The sequence below is a fragment of the Manis pentadactyla genome, chromosome 13 (assembly GCF_030020395.1).
Source record: "Manis pentadactyla isolate mManPen7 chromosome 13, mManPen7.hap1, whole genome shotgun sequence".
Taxonomy (NCBI): Eukaryota; Metazoa; Chordata; class Mammalia; order Pholidota; family Manidae; genus Manis; species Manis pentadactyla.
The window spans coordinates 31,684,440-31,698,587 of record NC_080031.1 but is presented as its reverse complement, the minus strand read 5'-3'; the positions used below and the strand labels follow the sequence as shown (position 1 = coordinate 31,698,587).

General features: G+C 38.0%; 1 protein-coding gene across 6 annotated transcripts in view; it reads left to right on the top strand.

The window, feature by feature from the left end:
- The first annotated feature begins 4,426 nt into the window (after nucleotides 1-4,426).
- Nucleotides 4,427-14,148, top strand: part of LOC118921137 (caspase-12-like) — a 38,743-nt gene continuing 29,021 nt past the window's right edge. For 5 of the 6 annotated variants that reach the window (XR_005028214.2, XR_005028215.2, XR_005028213.2 and 2 more), the window contains exons 1-9: nucleotides 4,427-4,582; nucleotides 5,525-5,776; nucleotides 7,092-7,154; nucleotides 7,320-7,397; nucleotides 7,555-7,632; nucleotides 10,715-10,809; nucleotides 11,237-11,410; nucleotides 12,303-12,537; nucleotides 12,956-13,102. Coding sequence is in view for 3 of the 6 variants with exons in the window: in XM_036902753.2 (XP_036758648.2) it covers nucleotides 4,555-4,582; nucleotides 5,525-5,776; nucleotides 7,092-7,154; nucleotides 7,320-7,397; nucleotides 7,555-7,632; nucleotides 10,715-10,809; nucleotides 11,237-11,410; nucleotides 12,303-12,537; nucleotides 12,956-13,102 (1,150 nt within the window). In the remaining 3 variants the exon portion in view is untranslated. The remainder of the gene's footprint in view (nucleotides 4,583-5,524; nucleotides 5,777-7,091; nucleotides 7,155-7,319; nucleotides 7,398-7,554; nucleotides 7,633-10,714; nucleotides 10,810-11,236; nucleotides 11,411-12,302; nucleotides 12,538-12,955; nucleotides 13,103-14,148) is intronic. The other variant, XM_036902756.2, reaches the window with a different exon arrangement.

Genomic DNA, 14,148 nt, shown 5'->3' with positions numbered 1-14,148 from the left:
TGCCATTACTGATGAGAAGATGAATAAATTTAAAGGATATAATTTTCGACCCAAATTAATCCCAAATCCCAAAGAAAACCCAACAGAGTTGTTTTTTTCACAGGTTATTTGTAATCTTTGTTTGGAAGGTAATGTCATAAGAATAGTTAAGGAAACATTTTTTTAAGGGGTGGAAATTGCATAAACACAAGTGATAACATAAAAAGCTGTGTTAAGTGGCACATGAAAAGACAAATGTATACATAGACAAGAATACAAAGGCTAGAAATGAATAACTTAGAATATGGCATGCTGCAGAGATAAAATAAAAAATGATTCAAGAAATTATTTTGAGTTATGAGGTTCTAAATGTATTTTAACAACTTTTTTTTGTTAAGGAAAAATCCAAGACTGATTTACTTCTGTTATATTGAAGAATAGAATAAAGATGTTACAGTTCTTAAAAAAAAAAAAAGAAATTATTTTGTAGAAAAACACGAGCTCACAATTTTCCTACCTCAAGGCACATACAGAAGAATGTATCAGATGGAGTAAAGACCAAAATGTGAGAAATAAGATGTTTAAGTCATTAGGAGGAGAATATAGGAAAACGACTTTATGAAATGCAGTTGGGAGGAAATTCCCAACAAGATTCAGAAAGCACACTGCATAAAGGAAAAGATTAATAAATTTAATACAACACATTTTAAGAGCACTGTATACAGTGTTAGACCTTGATTGTGGCGACGGCATGACTGGGGAATGCTGCCCAAATTTGTGAAAATGTATACATTAAATAAGTTCAATTTTTTTGTATATAATTATATCTCAATAAAGCTTAAAAATAAAAATGAATGTGAATTCATAGTTGGTGGGGGAAAAAAGACAAGCTGCAAAATCAGGGGAAGGGCTTTTTAAAATGCACAAAATCAACAAAAGAACCATTCCTTCAGTAAAACTACAGATATTGGACACAGACTGTGTGTCAGGCATTGGTCATTATACAGAAAACAAAGCCAAGTTGCTGTCCTCATGGAGCTTGTGGTCTAATGGAGAAGGGAGAGAGAATAATCAGGAACTAACTAGCTAATCTACCAGCAGAAGGGACCTGGAGAAAGAGAGCCAGCCTTGCGATGTGAAGAATGAGCATTCCAGACAAAGGGAAAAGTAAGCAGGAATGACCTGAGATGGGAATATGCTTGGTGTATTTAAGGAGCAGCCAGGAGATTAGTGTGGCTAGAATCCAGGGACAAAGGGGGAAGTTTAGGACACGTGGTTAGAGAGAGGGGCAAGCTCTAGATCATATAAGGTGCTTTGTTATAAAAAAAAACCTTCACTTTTACTCTAAGATAGAAAGCAGTTGGAGAATTTTGAGCAGAAGGATGAACTAAATTAGCAGAGTTGCACTTTATCAGGATCTCTCCAACTACTGGGTTAAGATGAGAATGAGAAGGATGGGACCAAGATAGTCACAGAAAGAGGACTTAGAAGATTATTGGAAAAAACTCAGAGTTGACTGTAGTCCAGATCTGGATGGCAGAAATAAGGGTGGTGAGCAATCTTCATGTTTTGAAGATAAAGCCAACAGAACTGGATAAAGAAAGAAAAAGAGAATGAAATGTTCTACTCTGAATAACAGGAAGGATGAAATTGGCTTGAATAACTGGCAGAATAAAATGGAAAACATTCTCAGAGGTGGTAGGTTTGAGGGGATTGAGATATCTACCAACCATTGAAATAGATGTCCAGTTGACACTGGCTGTGAGGCCTTGGTATTTAGGGGACAGGCATAGGCTGAAGGTTAAAATTTTGAGTTGCCTTTCTATAAATAAATGGTATTTTAAAGCAAGATACTGGATGGGGCTGCTAAATAAGTGAGGATAGATAGAGCAGAGACCTTGAGATATGAATTAACTGACAAAGGTTACTAGAAGAAGCAGCCAGAGAAGTAGCAGGAGAACAAAAGATTGTAATTTGAAAGGCAAATGAATGAAGGGTTTCAGGAAGAGATGCACATATTACTGTGAAATGCTTCTAATAGGTCAAAAAAGTGACGAGGATTAAAAATTTAATTTAGCAATGTGGAATATTGACAAGGGTTGTTTTGATAGAGAGAGACAAAAGAGTGATTGGAGTAGGTTTGAGAAAGAATACAGAATATTTGGAGACAGTAAGGATAGACTATGCTTTTGAGGAGTTGTGGGGAAGAGGGATGAAGAGAGGTTATTGTTTTATAATCACGTCTTTATATTGTGTTTTATGGGTATAGTATTGACATAATTAAGTGAGAAAAAAATACTATAGGAGATAGGAGAGCAAGGGAACTATTGTTGAGCAATGTCCTTGCATGGGTAAGAGTGAGTGAATCAAATGAAAAAGAGACGACTTAGTCTTAGGTAGAGTTATGGGAGAGAAGGCTAAGTGTATGAGGTCAGGTAATGGAAAGTTGGTAGATCTTTAAGCTACATATATTCTTCTCTGAGTGGAAAATTAATGGGGAAATCAGGATCAAAGAGAAGAAAATGTAGTCACAACATATGATTTGTCCAGACAGACAATATATACATAACCAAAAATAATTTAAATGCTTTTCACTGTATTTTAACATTAGAGTTATTGGATGGACAAAGCATAGAAAATGGTTGTGGATAGAGAAGTCAATGAAATCTTAGGAAATCTGACAACATAAGATAAAGTTATAGGTTAAAAATCATGGTCTAATTGAGGGTGAGAAAAGATGGAGGACACTTATGAGGGAAACTTAATAAATTTTGTAACTGAGAAGTTACTGAGCAACATGGAAAGGAAAAGATATGAGGGTTAAAAATATTATTTAATGTTTAAATATTAAGAAAAGAATTGAAAATCATGAAATCAAATATTAGGAATAGGACAGAAGTGAGGCGTGTAAGTGAACCAGATCTCATTTTTTTCATGTGTTAGCGGTACTGCTTGTATTTTATATAACAGAAAGGAGAGGGATAAAATGGGCATGTATTGAGAGTTCTGAAGATTACCACTAGAAAATAAAAACAGAGACAATTCAGGGAAATTTTTGTAGGATGTGGGATTGATGAGGGAGTTGTATTGAATAATATGGTTTTTATTATACACTTTTTCATACCACTGAATTAGTTGACTTATGTATGCATTAATGTGACAAAATATCTAAAAATTTTAATCTATCAACACTTTTAATACTATACAGTCATCAAAACATGAGATAATTCTGAATGTGTTGGCTTTTAGAAATGTTTGCCATACACTGCCAAACTTTAAAGAAGCAAATTATTGATAATATGGGGAAAAAGTTGTAGGTGAAAATGTATTTGTCAGTTATCTATTACTGAGCAATAAACTATTTCAAAACACAGTGGCTTAAAACAATAAGCATTTGCTATTGTTCACAAGTTCCTCAGTCAGCTGGGTGGCTCTTCTTGTCTCTGGGACTATCCATTTGTCTGAGATCATCTGCTCTAGGGTTGCCATCTCTAAAACACGGCTGGGATTTCTAAAATACCTTGCAAATCATCTGGCTTTGAATAGCTTGAAGTTGGTCTAAATGACCTGAGTTGAGAAAACTGGCCTCCCTTCCATATGCCATCTCTTGTCCTCTAGCAATCTAGCCCACGTTCATTCGTATGGGGGTTCAGAGGTCCAAGATGAAGAATTGTCCAATGCTTCTGAAGACCTGGGCTCAGAACTTAACAATGTCCCTTTACTGTATCGTGCTGGCCAAAACTAAGTGACAAGGCTCATCTGTAGTCAGAGCAAAGGGTGTGGACACAGGAAGCCAATGACTGAGGACATCAATAAAATCAGTACTGTGTTATTTTTAAAGACCATAGGAAAAAATTCACAAAGATGTTAAGCTAAACATGTAATTGTCATTCCTTTATAGCGTGAAATTAAAGAAGCTGGATAACCTCACTCCATTTGACAAAATTTTCTATTGTTTAATTTTAACACAAATATCTATTATTTTTAAATCAAATAAGTGTCCACAAATAAAAATATATACATTATCCCAGAACTGACAAACAAGCAGATCAAGAGTAAGAGAAGAAAAGAGATCCTATGGTTGTTTCAAAACAGTGATAGGAGAATCACTGCCTGGCAGGCCTCAGACAGGTTCTCACTTCCTTCAAGGCTCCCAAACTCACACTTCACTTAGAGGGATGAACAATCATTGTTCAAGTGAGACCACCCTGCCATTTAAGTGGCTAAGTGGGGGCACAGAGACAAGAGTCAATTTAAGCATATTAGCTGTGTTAAAAATAGACTGAAAATTAGAACACAGAAATTTGTGTGTGTGTGTGTGTGTGTGTGTGTGTGTGTGTGTATGTATGGTGTATACTTCATCCTAGTGCTTTTATTATAGCAAAGAAAAAGACAGGTTTTGCTTCCTGTTTTCCAAAGGAAAGAAACCGCATGTTAGAGGAGGAATCAGGTTCTGTCCTAGCAAAGAACAAGAGAACTTGAAAAGCTGGTGTTTCCCAACTGGGTAATAACGGCCCAACACCCTCCTTCAGTGAGAGAAAGAAAGAAGGCTGCTTTCAATTTCACTTTTATTGCATGCAGGCAACTGAAGCAGCAATGTCTGGTGAGTGACTCGAGGTTTTCTGTCGTTTGTGGCTGTGTTCTGGGAGAATCTCAGCTCGGGAGGCGCGGGTAGGAGAAGGAGCTGTAAGGGGCAGTCCCTAGACCTGGCTAGTGTACTCTGGGCATTTAGGAGCTGGGAGCTTGAGGCACAATGATGAGTCTGCTGATAGAAAAAGTATTTTAGTTAATATGTAAACAGCTTCTTAGGAAAATGTAAAAAACCTGGACCTATGTTCTAAAAACTTTCCTGTGATTTTAGTCTTTTATTTGGACTTATACTGATCTAGAATTCTCACCCATTTTATAAGTGCTTTTTTTCCGGATGAGAGGCCATGCGGTTGAGCAGAGTAACTCATTTCCTCCGTGTTTCTGCTTTCTGTATGACCTTTCAGTTTACGGCAGCCAGTAAACCAGCAAGTTTGTGCTCTCAATCTATGCGCATAGGGCTGCCCTGCCTGAGGAAACAAAATCCATTCTTTTACAGGTGTAATGCACTTATATTTTACTGCTATACATATTGACTATATATAATGTGTTTTAAAATTAAATTAGATCTTGATAAAAGTGACAAGAAGTAAAGGCATCATGGACGGTAGAAAGACTGAACTGAGTCAGATATCACTAAGCTCCTTAGTGAAGTTGCTTCACTTTTCTGAACCTCAGTTTCTCCATATGTAAAAAAGCAGAGCATTGAGCAAGATGGGTGTTACTCTTAGTGTGAACCTCACACAGCAGCTTTGATATCACCTGAGAAATTGTTAAAAATGAGAATTCATGGGCTCCACCCTAATCTATCAAATCAGAATTTCCAGGAATGGGATTGAGGAAGCTCTGATAACCAAGCTTTCAGGAGACTGTTTTGCCTGTTAATATTTGAAAATTGCTGGCCCAGAATCAGATTTCTAAGGTCCTGTACCTACCGAAGACCCTGTCATTCCCACAGGCAAGAGATCCCCGGATGAAGATCCGTTCAGCACTATGAAGTCAATCGCCATGAACACGATTGGTGGCTTCATTGATGACTTGAGGGAAAGCAATGTGTTAAATAGGGATGAGTTACTAAAATTAGGGGAAGGAATGAAGTTTATTGTGAACACGACTGAAAACCTGGTTAATGATCTCAGTGAAAAAACTCAAACGGTAGGCAAAGTATTTGCGGACCATTTCTTCAACTCCAAGAAACAGCTGAGTTTAAGTAAGTATCCCCAGCCAAAGGGCTAGTAACTTGTTCTTTATGTACGGTCTTTATGCAATTTCTGTCTTCTTATTTCTGTTTGCAAAGAGAGAGTAAATTATTCACATTTCTAGTGCTTGTCTGCTTATCAAACTTAATACCATAAAATATCCTGCTCAACCCCAGCCCGTTTCAGCATCCTCAATCAATTTTCACAGCTGCATATTTTCTTTTCCTTAGTGGTTGTCAAAGTAAGTAATTTTGTAACATTTATTTATTTGTTATATTGTATATCTCTCCCTGCTAAAGGGAAAGCTCATGAAACATGGATCTTTGCCTGCTTTGTTCATGAATATATCCCAAACTCATGGAAATGGCACCTGACACGTAATAGGTGCAGAATAAATATTTGTCAAGTGAATAAATAATCCTGGAGCTGTATTAAATTCAATAATAGTCTTTAGCTAATACATTGTGGCCATACATTATGGACTCTAGAGTCATTCTCTGATATAGAATGTTTAATAGAAAAAAAAATCCACCATCTTCTGCTAAGCTGGGGCTTAGTTCAAGGGCTAAATCCCTGGGAACCTAGATTTCTCCATGTTTAAAGAGGACATAGGGAATTTGAGAGTTAGTGGAGTACAAATGTGTCTTTCTCTGTAGAGCCTGGGTCAGAACACTTTATTTCAAGGGCCAAGAGAGTAAATATTTTAAGCTTTTTGTCTTAAAATATCTTTTTATGTCTCTAGCACATATGTCTCTAGCACAATGACTCAAATTTGCTGTTGTAGCATAAAATCAGTGATAAATAATAAAGACAAAATGAGTTTGGATGTGTTCCAATAAAACTTTATTTACAAAAATAGTTCTTAGGCTGAGTTCAGCCTGCAGGTCTTGGTCTGCTGACCCCTAATCCAGAATAAAATATACATGAGTATACAGCCAATTCTTGGAACACCTTGTGAGATTATTTTGTTGTTGAAAGACCATCTAACTTCTGTGCAGTAATGTAATTTCCTTCATCAGAATGAAAAATGCTATTGCAAAAAAGCCTTGATTAAAGAGTTTGATTGTTCCTTAAATTATAGAAACAGAATCTAATGAGCTCTTTTTTGCTTCATGGAAACTCTGCCTCCTCTTTCACTGGGCAGAGAGCTACAACCCTCTAAAACAAACCTGAAGCTTAGAGAATGAGCCACATCTCCCTGTTTCACAGGGTAGCTCCAGGTTGAACACAGTCATTTTCTTGTCAGTGCAAGGGAAAGAGTTTGACGTGTGTAGATCCTACAAACATAGTTCTGCTGACAAATCTCTTATTTTCATATTATTTCAGAATCTCATCCTGAAAATAAGGATGATGAATCTGAGAGCACAGAGTCATCTTCTTCTTCGACAGGTAACTGCCTCCAAATCTCACAGACCCCTAGACTCTTATTAGACCCCTAATATTGTCAGAAGTGTATCTGTAAAGACCCAGGATGCTTGTATTCTCAGTCAGTTTTCATCTTTGAAAATAACCTTCAAGGTAGAGCACTGATTCTTTTTGTTCATTCCACCTCAGAATCTGAAGATGCAAGTGAAGGAAGTGGAGACGAGGAAAGGCCTGGATCAGTCCAGGCACTGTCGCCCCAGCCAGCAGGTAACCACCAGACCCAGGCAGTTGTAACAGGTGCCCTTTGTGTCAGTGGGGAGACATTTGAATTGAGGATCATGAAATCTGGGTCATTTCTCCCTCTGCCCTGAGAAAAATCCCTCGGCAGTTGTCACTTACATCCCTGTTCTTCAATTCTCTTAAGAATCTACAAGTGAAAGTGAAGATGATGAAACTGAAAAGAATTCTGTATTGTCCCAGACATCAGTTCTACCTATGATAGGTAATGTCATGGACATTTAATGACAATTTTTGAGCTAAGAAAGACAAGTAAAGAAAGGCCCTATGGTGTAGTGGAAATGCAGTGCAACCCAAGAAACCTGTACATTGAGCCCATCACTGCCCCTGACTGTGTTCTCTAGTATAAATATCCCAACCTTTCAAAGACTCATATTTTTGAATGGATTAATAACATCTTTAGAAAGATCCATAAAACATTAAAGACATAAGCAACTAATTGTACAACATAGAATAAAGATATGGTTAAGAAAAGCACTTAAAAAAGTATGAGTCAAACATACTGTTTAGGCAACAAAGAAGCAGATGAATTTTGGGGCTACATTAAAAAATCAGTGTTTAGAAAAGGGTTAGTGATAGTGTTGTTTTCTGAGTACTATAGTTTCAGAAGTTCTGGACAAACTTACAAAGGAATAAAAGCTTTGTAATCTTTATTTACTATTATATCCATTCATAATATAACTATATATATTCATAAATTAACTGCAGACCTACTACATACCTATATACTATTCTAAGTAACATGTTTGTAGCAGTAAACAGAATAAATAAAGATCCTGCTTTCATGGAGTTTACAGTATAGTGAAGATAAATGTATGGTGAGTATGCAATAAATAAATCAATAGCATAATTTCAGGGAGTATAGCAGAATCAAGAGGATTAGGCTATAGAGGAGATGTTGTAGGGGTGGGGAGGAGTGGTAAGGCACAACTGGCCAAGCTGAACAGTTACGAGAGCTCTCGGAGAGATGTTTCAGTGCATACCTAACAACAGAGAGGAGCTGTGACAGAGTCTAAGACAAAAGCATTCTATGGAAAAGGGGAGCAGGAGCGAGGTGCTGGGTCAGGAATGGTCTTGTCCTGTAACAGAGCCATAGGGAAGACCAGTCTGGCTGGAGACGATGAAATTAAGGGGGCCTGGTAGGAGGAGCTGGTCAAAGAGACTGGGCCTACCGTGATGGACCTCTTAAAAGTGGGGAAGAGTTAGGATTTTGTTTGCAGTATAAAGCCTTCAGAAGTTTTCAGGTAAAAGAGTGATTGATAAACAAGTATAAAATTAGAAAGGGTAGTTGTAAGATGTTTCAATTAAAACATAGTTAAGTCAGGGTTATACTAATACAGATGATGGCAAGAAGTTACATTTGGAATCCATTTTGGGGATAGAGTCAACGGAAACTATGAATGCAGAGGATATGGACTGATGAAAGAGATGAAGGAACCAAGGATGGCTTGGCTTGGCACTGGGTGAAGGGTACCAGTGACTGAGATACAGAAAACCTGTGGTTGAGTGAAGACTCAGAAGAAACAGATTTGTAGGAGTGGACAAATATCAGGAGTCCTTCTTTGTATGTGTTTAGTTTGAAACATGTATGACACCCAAGGGTGGATGTTGAGTAAACAGATGTTCAGTTTCTTAGTTCACAGAGAAAACAGGGAAGGGAATGAATCCTGGGAGTTGTCAGCAGGCAGGTAGTATTTAAGATGACAGAACTTTGCAAGGCCACTTGGGAAGAAATGTTGATAGAGAGTACTGGAGGGTGCGATACAGAATGACCCAACTTTTGGTGGTTTGTCAGAAAAGGAAGAGTCAGCAGTGAAGACAAACAGATCTAGAAAGACTGGCTGGAAAATGCAGCATCACTGAAGCCGAGAGAACATTTCCCAAGAAAGAAGGTGTGTTCAGCCCTGCTAAATGCTAAGAAAGCAACAAACTGTCAGTGATGACCTTGACAACAAGTATTTTATTTAAGTGGTGAGGAAACTAATCATTTTATGTTGTATTCAAGAAAAAAAAATGAGAGCTGAAAAAAATTAAAATTAAAATAATGAAAATGGACAATGTGTTTAAAGAATTGTATGGAGAAGTGGATTAGTGAACTGGGACAATACCTAGAGGGATAATAGGGTCAAAGGAAGATGTTTTTAAAAAATAAATTGATTTAATACTGGCATACTGATATGCCAATGGGGCAACACAGTAGCGAGAGAGGGGGAAATTGGAAAAAAGGGAGAGAGCTGAATAAATGCCTGGTGAAGTCTTTGTGGCTGAGAGGGAACAGAACTCAGGGCGTAAGTAGAGGGATCACCCTTATATAAGAGGAAGAACATGCCTTTCTTTGTAGTAGGGGGGAAAGTATATAGGTAAAGATGTAGGTAAATTGATGGGTTTGTTAGTTAAAAACATGAAACCAATCTTCCACAAAAGTATTGGAAGGAAAAGAAGTATTGGTGCCTAAAGGAAAACAAGGAACCTGGGGATGCTTGCAGCTCTTTTCAAGTCTTTGAAGATAATTATTCATCAACAAACAGTTATAAACTTTTAATCTGTGCCAGGTGTCATTCTATATACTTGGAATATAAAGATTAAAGACATCTTTTCTATCCTACATAAGCTTACAGTACAGTGACCACAATTAAGGTAAAGAATAATCGTTGTTTATATGGGGTCATTTACATAAAATAATGGAAAAATGCAAGAGGATATATTGAAGTCATGGAGGAACTCATGGACTTTCACAGAGAAAGACATTAGATGTTTTACTGTATATTGCCAGTGCAGGAAATACATACTTATTTTTTTAAAAAGCTAGATTATAAGGCTGACACTTTATGATACTCAGAACTGCTAAAAAATGCCTCAAAATGTTGGAAGTTCCCTGTTAGTGGAGATACTTGGAGAGTAGTAATAATAAAATGGGGATATTGTAAGTGGAGTTCAAATATCTGAGTAATGAGTAATGGACATTACTGAGTAATGAGTAATGAGGCTAAATGGACATTAGGTTTCCTTCCAAATCTTAGATCCTGTCTAACATGTTTGGTCTGAAAGGTTAGTCAGTGCCATGACCACTAAAAAAAGCAGAAATCTATAGTGGGGTCTATAAGAATCAGTGAGAACAAGGGGAGTACTAAAGATTTTTGCTTTAGTTATTTTTAAGCATAGAATGATTTTCTTATTTCGGCAAGATGACAGTAACCATTTCCAAAGAATCAGAGCTTATCCAAAAGACCTGCATGGTCGCAAGGCCGTGCGTGTTACTGCTTCATGAGTTATTCTTTTCCTTTCAGCTCCTCAGGAAGCCCAGGCTTCCCAACCCAGTGATAAGCTGAAGCTGTGTCCTCATGATCATTTTCACAAACTGAAGACGACAAGGGCAGACGAGGTGACATGCTTTGAAATAGGGACACACAAGCTTGCCCACTCGTTAGTCGGGATACTGGGGACTTGCTGGGAATTAATTTTAGTTCTTGTTACAAATACTTTAGGATCAGGCCAAAAGGCATATGTTATCTAATCACATGACCTAATTAAGTAGTCCTTACATTAGATTTTCTGTGTCTTCCATCCCAGCCTGGAACATATACTAAACTCCTAACCCACCCAACCAAAGTCAGATTCCCAGAGTGTAGACTCAGAACTAGTATGTGTTTTCAGTCTGGGTCCATCTCTTCCCTCATGAGGGCACACAGAGTTCCACTTGCAAGCTCTCAAGCCATCCACTCGATAATTGTAAGGGCCTGTTTTGTGTGGAATTTGGAGGCACAAGGGAGGATGCCAGAGGCAGCTCACTCTGTGCCTGTGAATTGCAGATATACCCAGTGATGGAGAAGGAGGGCCGAACCCGCCTGGCTCTCATCATCTGCAACAAGGAATTTGACTGTCTTTCCAAACGATATGGCTCTGAAAATGACCTGTTTGGAATGAAAGACTTGCTTGAAAACCTTGGATACTCAGTGGTTGTAGAGGAGAATCTCACAGCTCTGGTAATGGCCCAGGAGAATGGGACAAGTCTCTTGCTTTCTTAAATTCCTAAACAGGTTTGAACTTCTTTCTTAGCAGCTGTCAGAACAGACTGAATGTCAGAGGAATTATATTTGCTCCAGAACTGGACGCCCTGGATTACAGCCCCCACTAATGTGCATCTCATAGCCAAGATTTAGAGCAGCTCTCGATAGCAGTATTTCACTAAAAACATTGGCTATTTTTAAATTACTTGATAGTATAGGTGATGTGCAAGCTTTGGAACTTATAATTGCCTGATATCTACAAAAGGAGCTCATGAGACTTTTAAAATTTCAATATCATGTGTCTAAACATAAAACCAGGTAAGCAGGAAAAAAAAGAAATAAGCTGCACGCACACAAAGCTGTGATTCTGTCTCTGACAAAAAATATCCTGGGTGATGTTAGATAACCTGTATTAAACCTAAGGCTCTGCTGTTTCATGATGAAGGAATTTATTAAATGTTTCTAATTTTTGCCAATAGAAAACTCTCTCTTTATCTCTGTCTCTCTCTGTTTTAATGAAAGCTTACAGGAACTCCAACACATACAAATGCTGAAGGGCAAAGTTCCCTTTTGGAGACTTGTCACCACCTCACTTGCCCCTCGTTACACCCCATCTTGCAACATCTTCTTAAGTCTAAGGTTATTTTGGAAACCACTGGGGTGATGCTATATAAAAATCCTGCTAATTTTAATATGCTGTACATCTAATTTTCTAGTTTTATGTCAGAATATAATTCGTCTTATAATTCTGTTTAGTCCAAATTGTTTGACTCCTTAGTGCCTGCTCCTTTTCGGTAACCCCACCTATGGTTTGGGTGCAAACTGTATGTAGAGCATTCCTTGAGAGTAATTCTGCCGTTCCTTTCAGGAAATGGAAGCAGCACTGAGGTGGTTTGCCAACCGCCAAGAGCACAAATTCTCAGACAGTACCTTCCTGGTGTTTATGTCACACGGCCTCTTGGATGGCATCTGTGGGACAAAGCACACAGAGGAGAACCCAGACATTCTTCCCGACGATACTATCTTCCAAATTTTCAACAACCGCAGTTGTCAGAATCTAAAAGACAAACCCAAGGTCATCATTGTGCAAGCCTGCCGAGGCCGTGAGTCCAAGTCGGGGGAACCCAGGAGTGGCTCTGCTCTTTTTTTCTATCATCTTGGTGGCTAGCTCCCATTTTCCCAGGGATGGGTGAGATAAACAGTATTTCAGTACTATTCTTGGGTCCAACCCAGAAAGAAATTGTATTAAGTCATTTTTTTCAGAAATGATAAGTAGCCTAAAATAATGAAGAATGCCCCAGTTATTTGGGAGTAGGGTCTCCACATGGCCATTCTCTACCTAAGTGGGCTCTGTGGGCTTCCCAGTTAGTGAGGCAGTTTTTCTGGTGGTAAGATACTGACACTTTTTATAAATATCTTATTTGAATATACTGAAAAAAAGGTATAACGGTAAAAGAGATTGTGTATATATGCGTGTCAATATCACATCTTCCCTGAGACATGTGTGTCTTTCTTTCCCAGAAGGTGCTGGGAGTGCTTGGGTGACCGACATGGGAGAAGCCTCTGCATATAAATGTGACAGGCTCTTGCAGCAGTGCATCCTGAGTGATGCTGTTAAGAAGACTCATGTGGAGAAGGACTTCATTGCTTTCAAATCTTCGACTCCACGTAAGTGACTTCAGGGAGAACAGTACCTAAATCTGCTGCTAGTTTCTATATCACAGGCTTGACTCTGATCATATCTTGTCATTAATATAAGAATATTTCTTTTTTGAGATACTTTAGGTGGAGAAGAGATTTAAAATATTGAGATCTTCATAAGTAGAAAGCTGTAAGTCTTGATTTTGGGGGAAACTTTCAAACTAAACAGGGCTTTGGTGAAAATCCAGACTTAAAGTAGTTTGTAAGAAAATAAGTTTTTTAAAATATAGCAATGACACAGAAAAATATCATCTTCTCATGGTTGGGCCCCTTGATCATCTATTAGCAATTTAACAGGCCAAACAGTAAAGCTGTAATACTGGCTCTCCACATCCTAGAACCTCTTTACGTATTAACTGAACCGAGTTAGGAAATCAGTTAACATCCAAATGCCTGCCTTCAGGGTAAGGCAGCCAATGAATGAAAAGTTTTATTTGGCAGGTCAGTCATATTAGAAGGTAGAAATAGAAGATATTCTTGATTGTTCATGCTCAAACTTGTGAAAAATCTATTTAACAGTCATCCATGATACTGTTCTATCAATGACTTACATAGAAAGGGCAATTTTAGAATCTAGTTTACACAAGCCACAGTTCTACGTGCTCTAGTGTAGTCATTGCAAACTTGAGTGTGCATAGAAATCACTTGGGAATACCATTAAAATATATATTTCAGTTTCAGCCAGTCTGGGGTGGGGTTGGAGATTCTGCCTTTCTAAAAACTCCATAGCAGTGCCAGTACTCTTGGTCCACGGCCATGTGTAAGGAGCAAGGGACTAGGGATCCTCTGTGTTCTACGTCTCTTTATCTATTGGATTTTGAATAACATTTTATTTGAAGGAAGAACTCTATATTTTTAGTTATTAAAGGATGTTAAAAAGGCCATACAGCTTGATACATACCCTAAGAGACTGTTTAATCCCATTGAGGAAATAATGTCTAATACGTGAAATTCTTGAATCTACTTTCGTACATGTAACTATGTGCTGGGACTGGGCTAGGTGCAGGGCATAT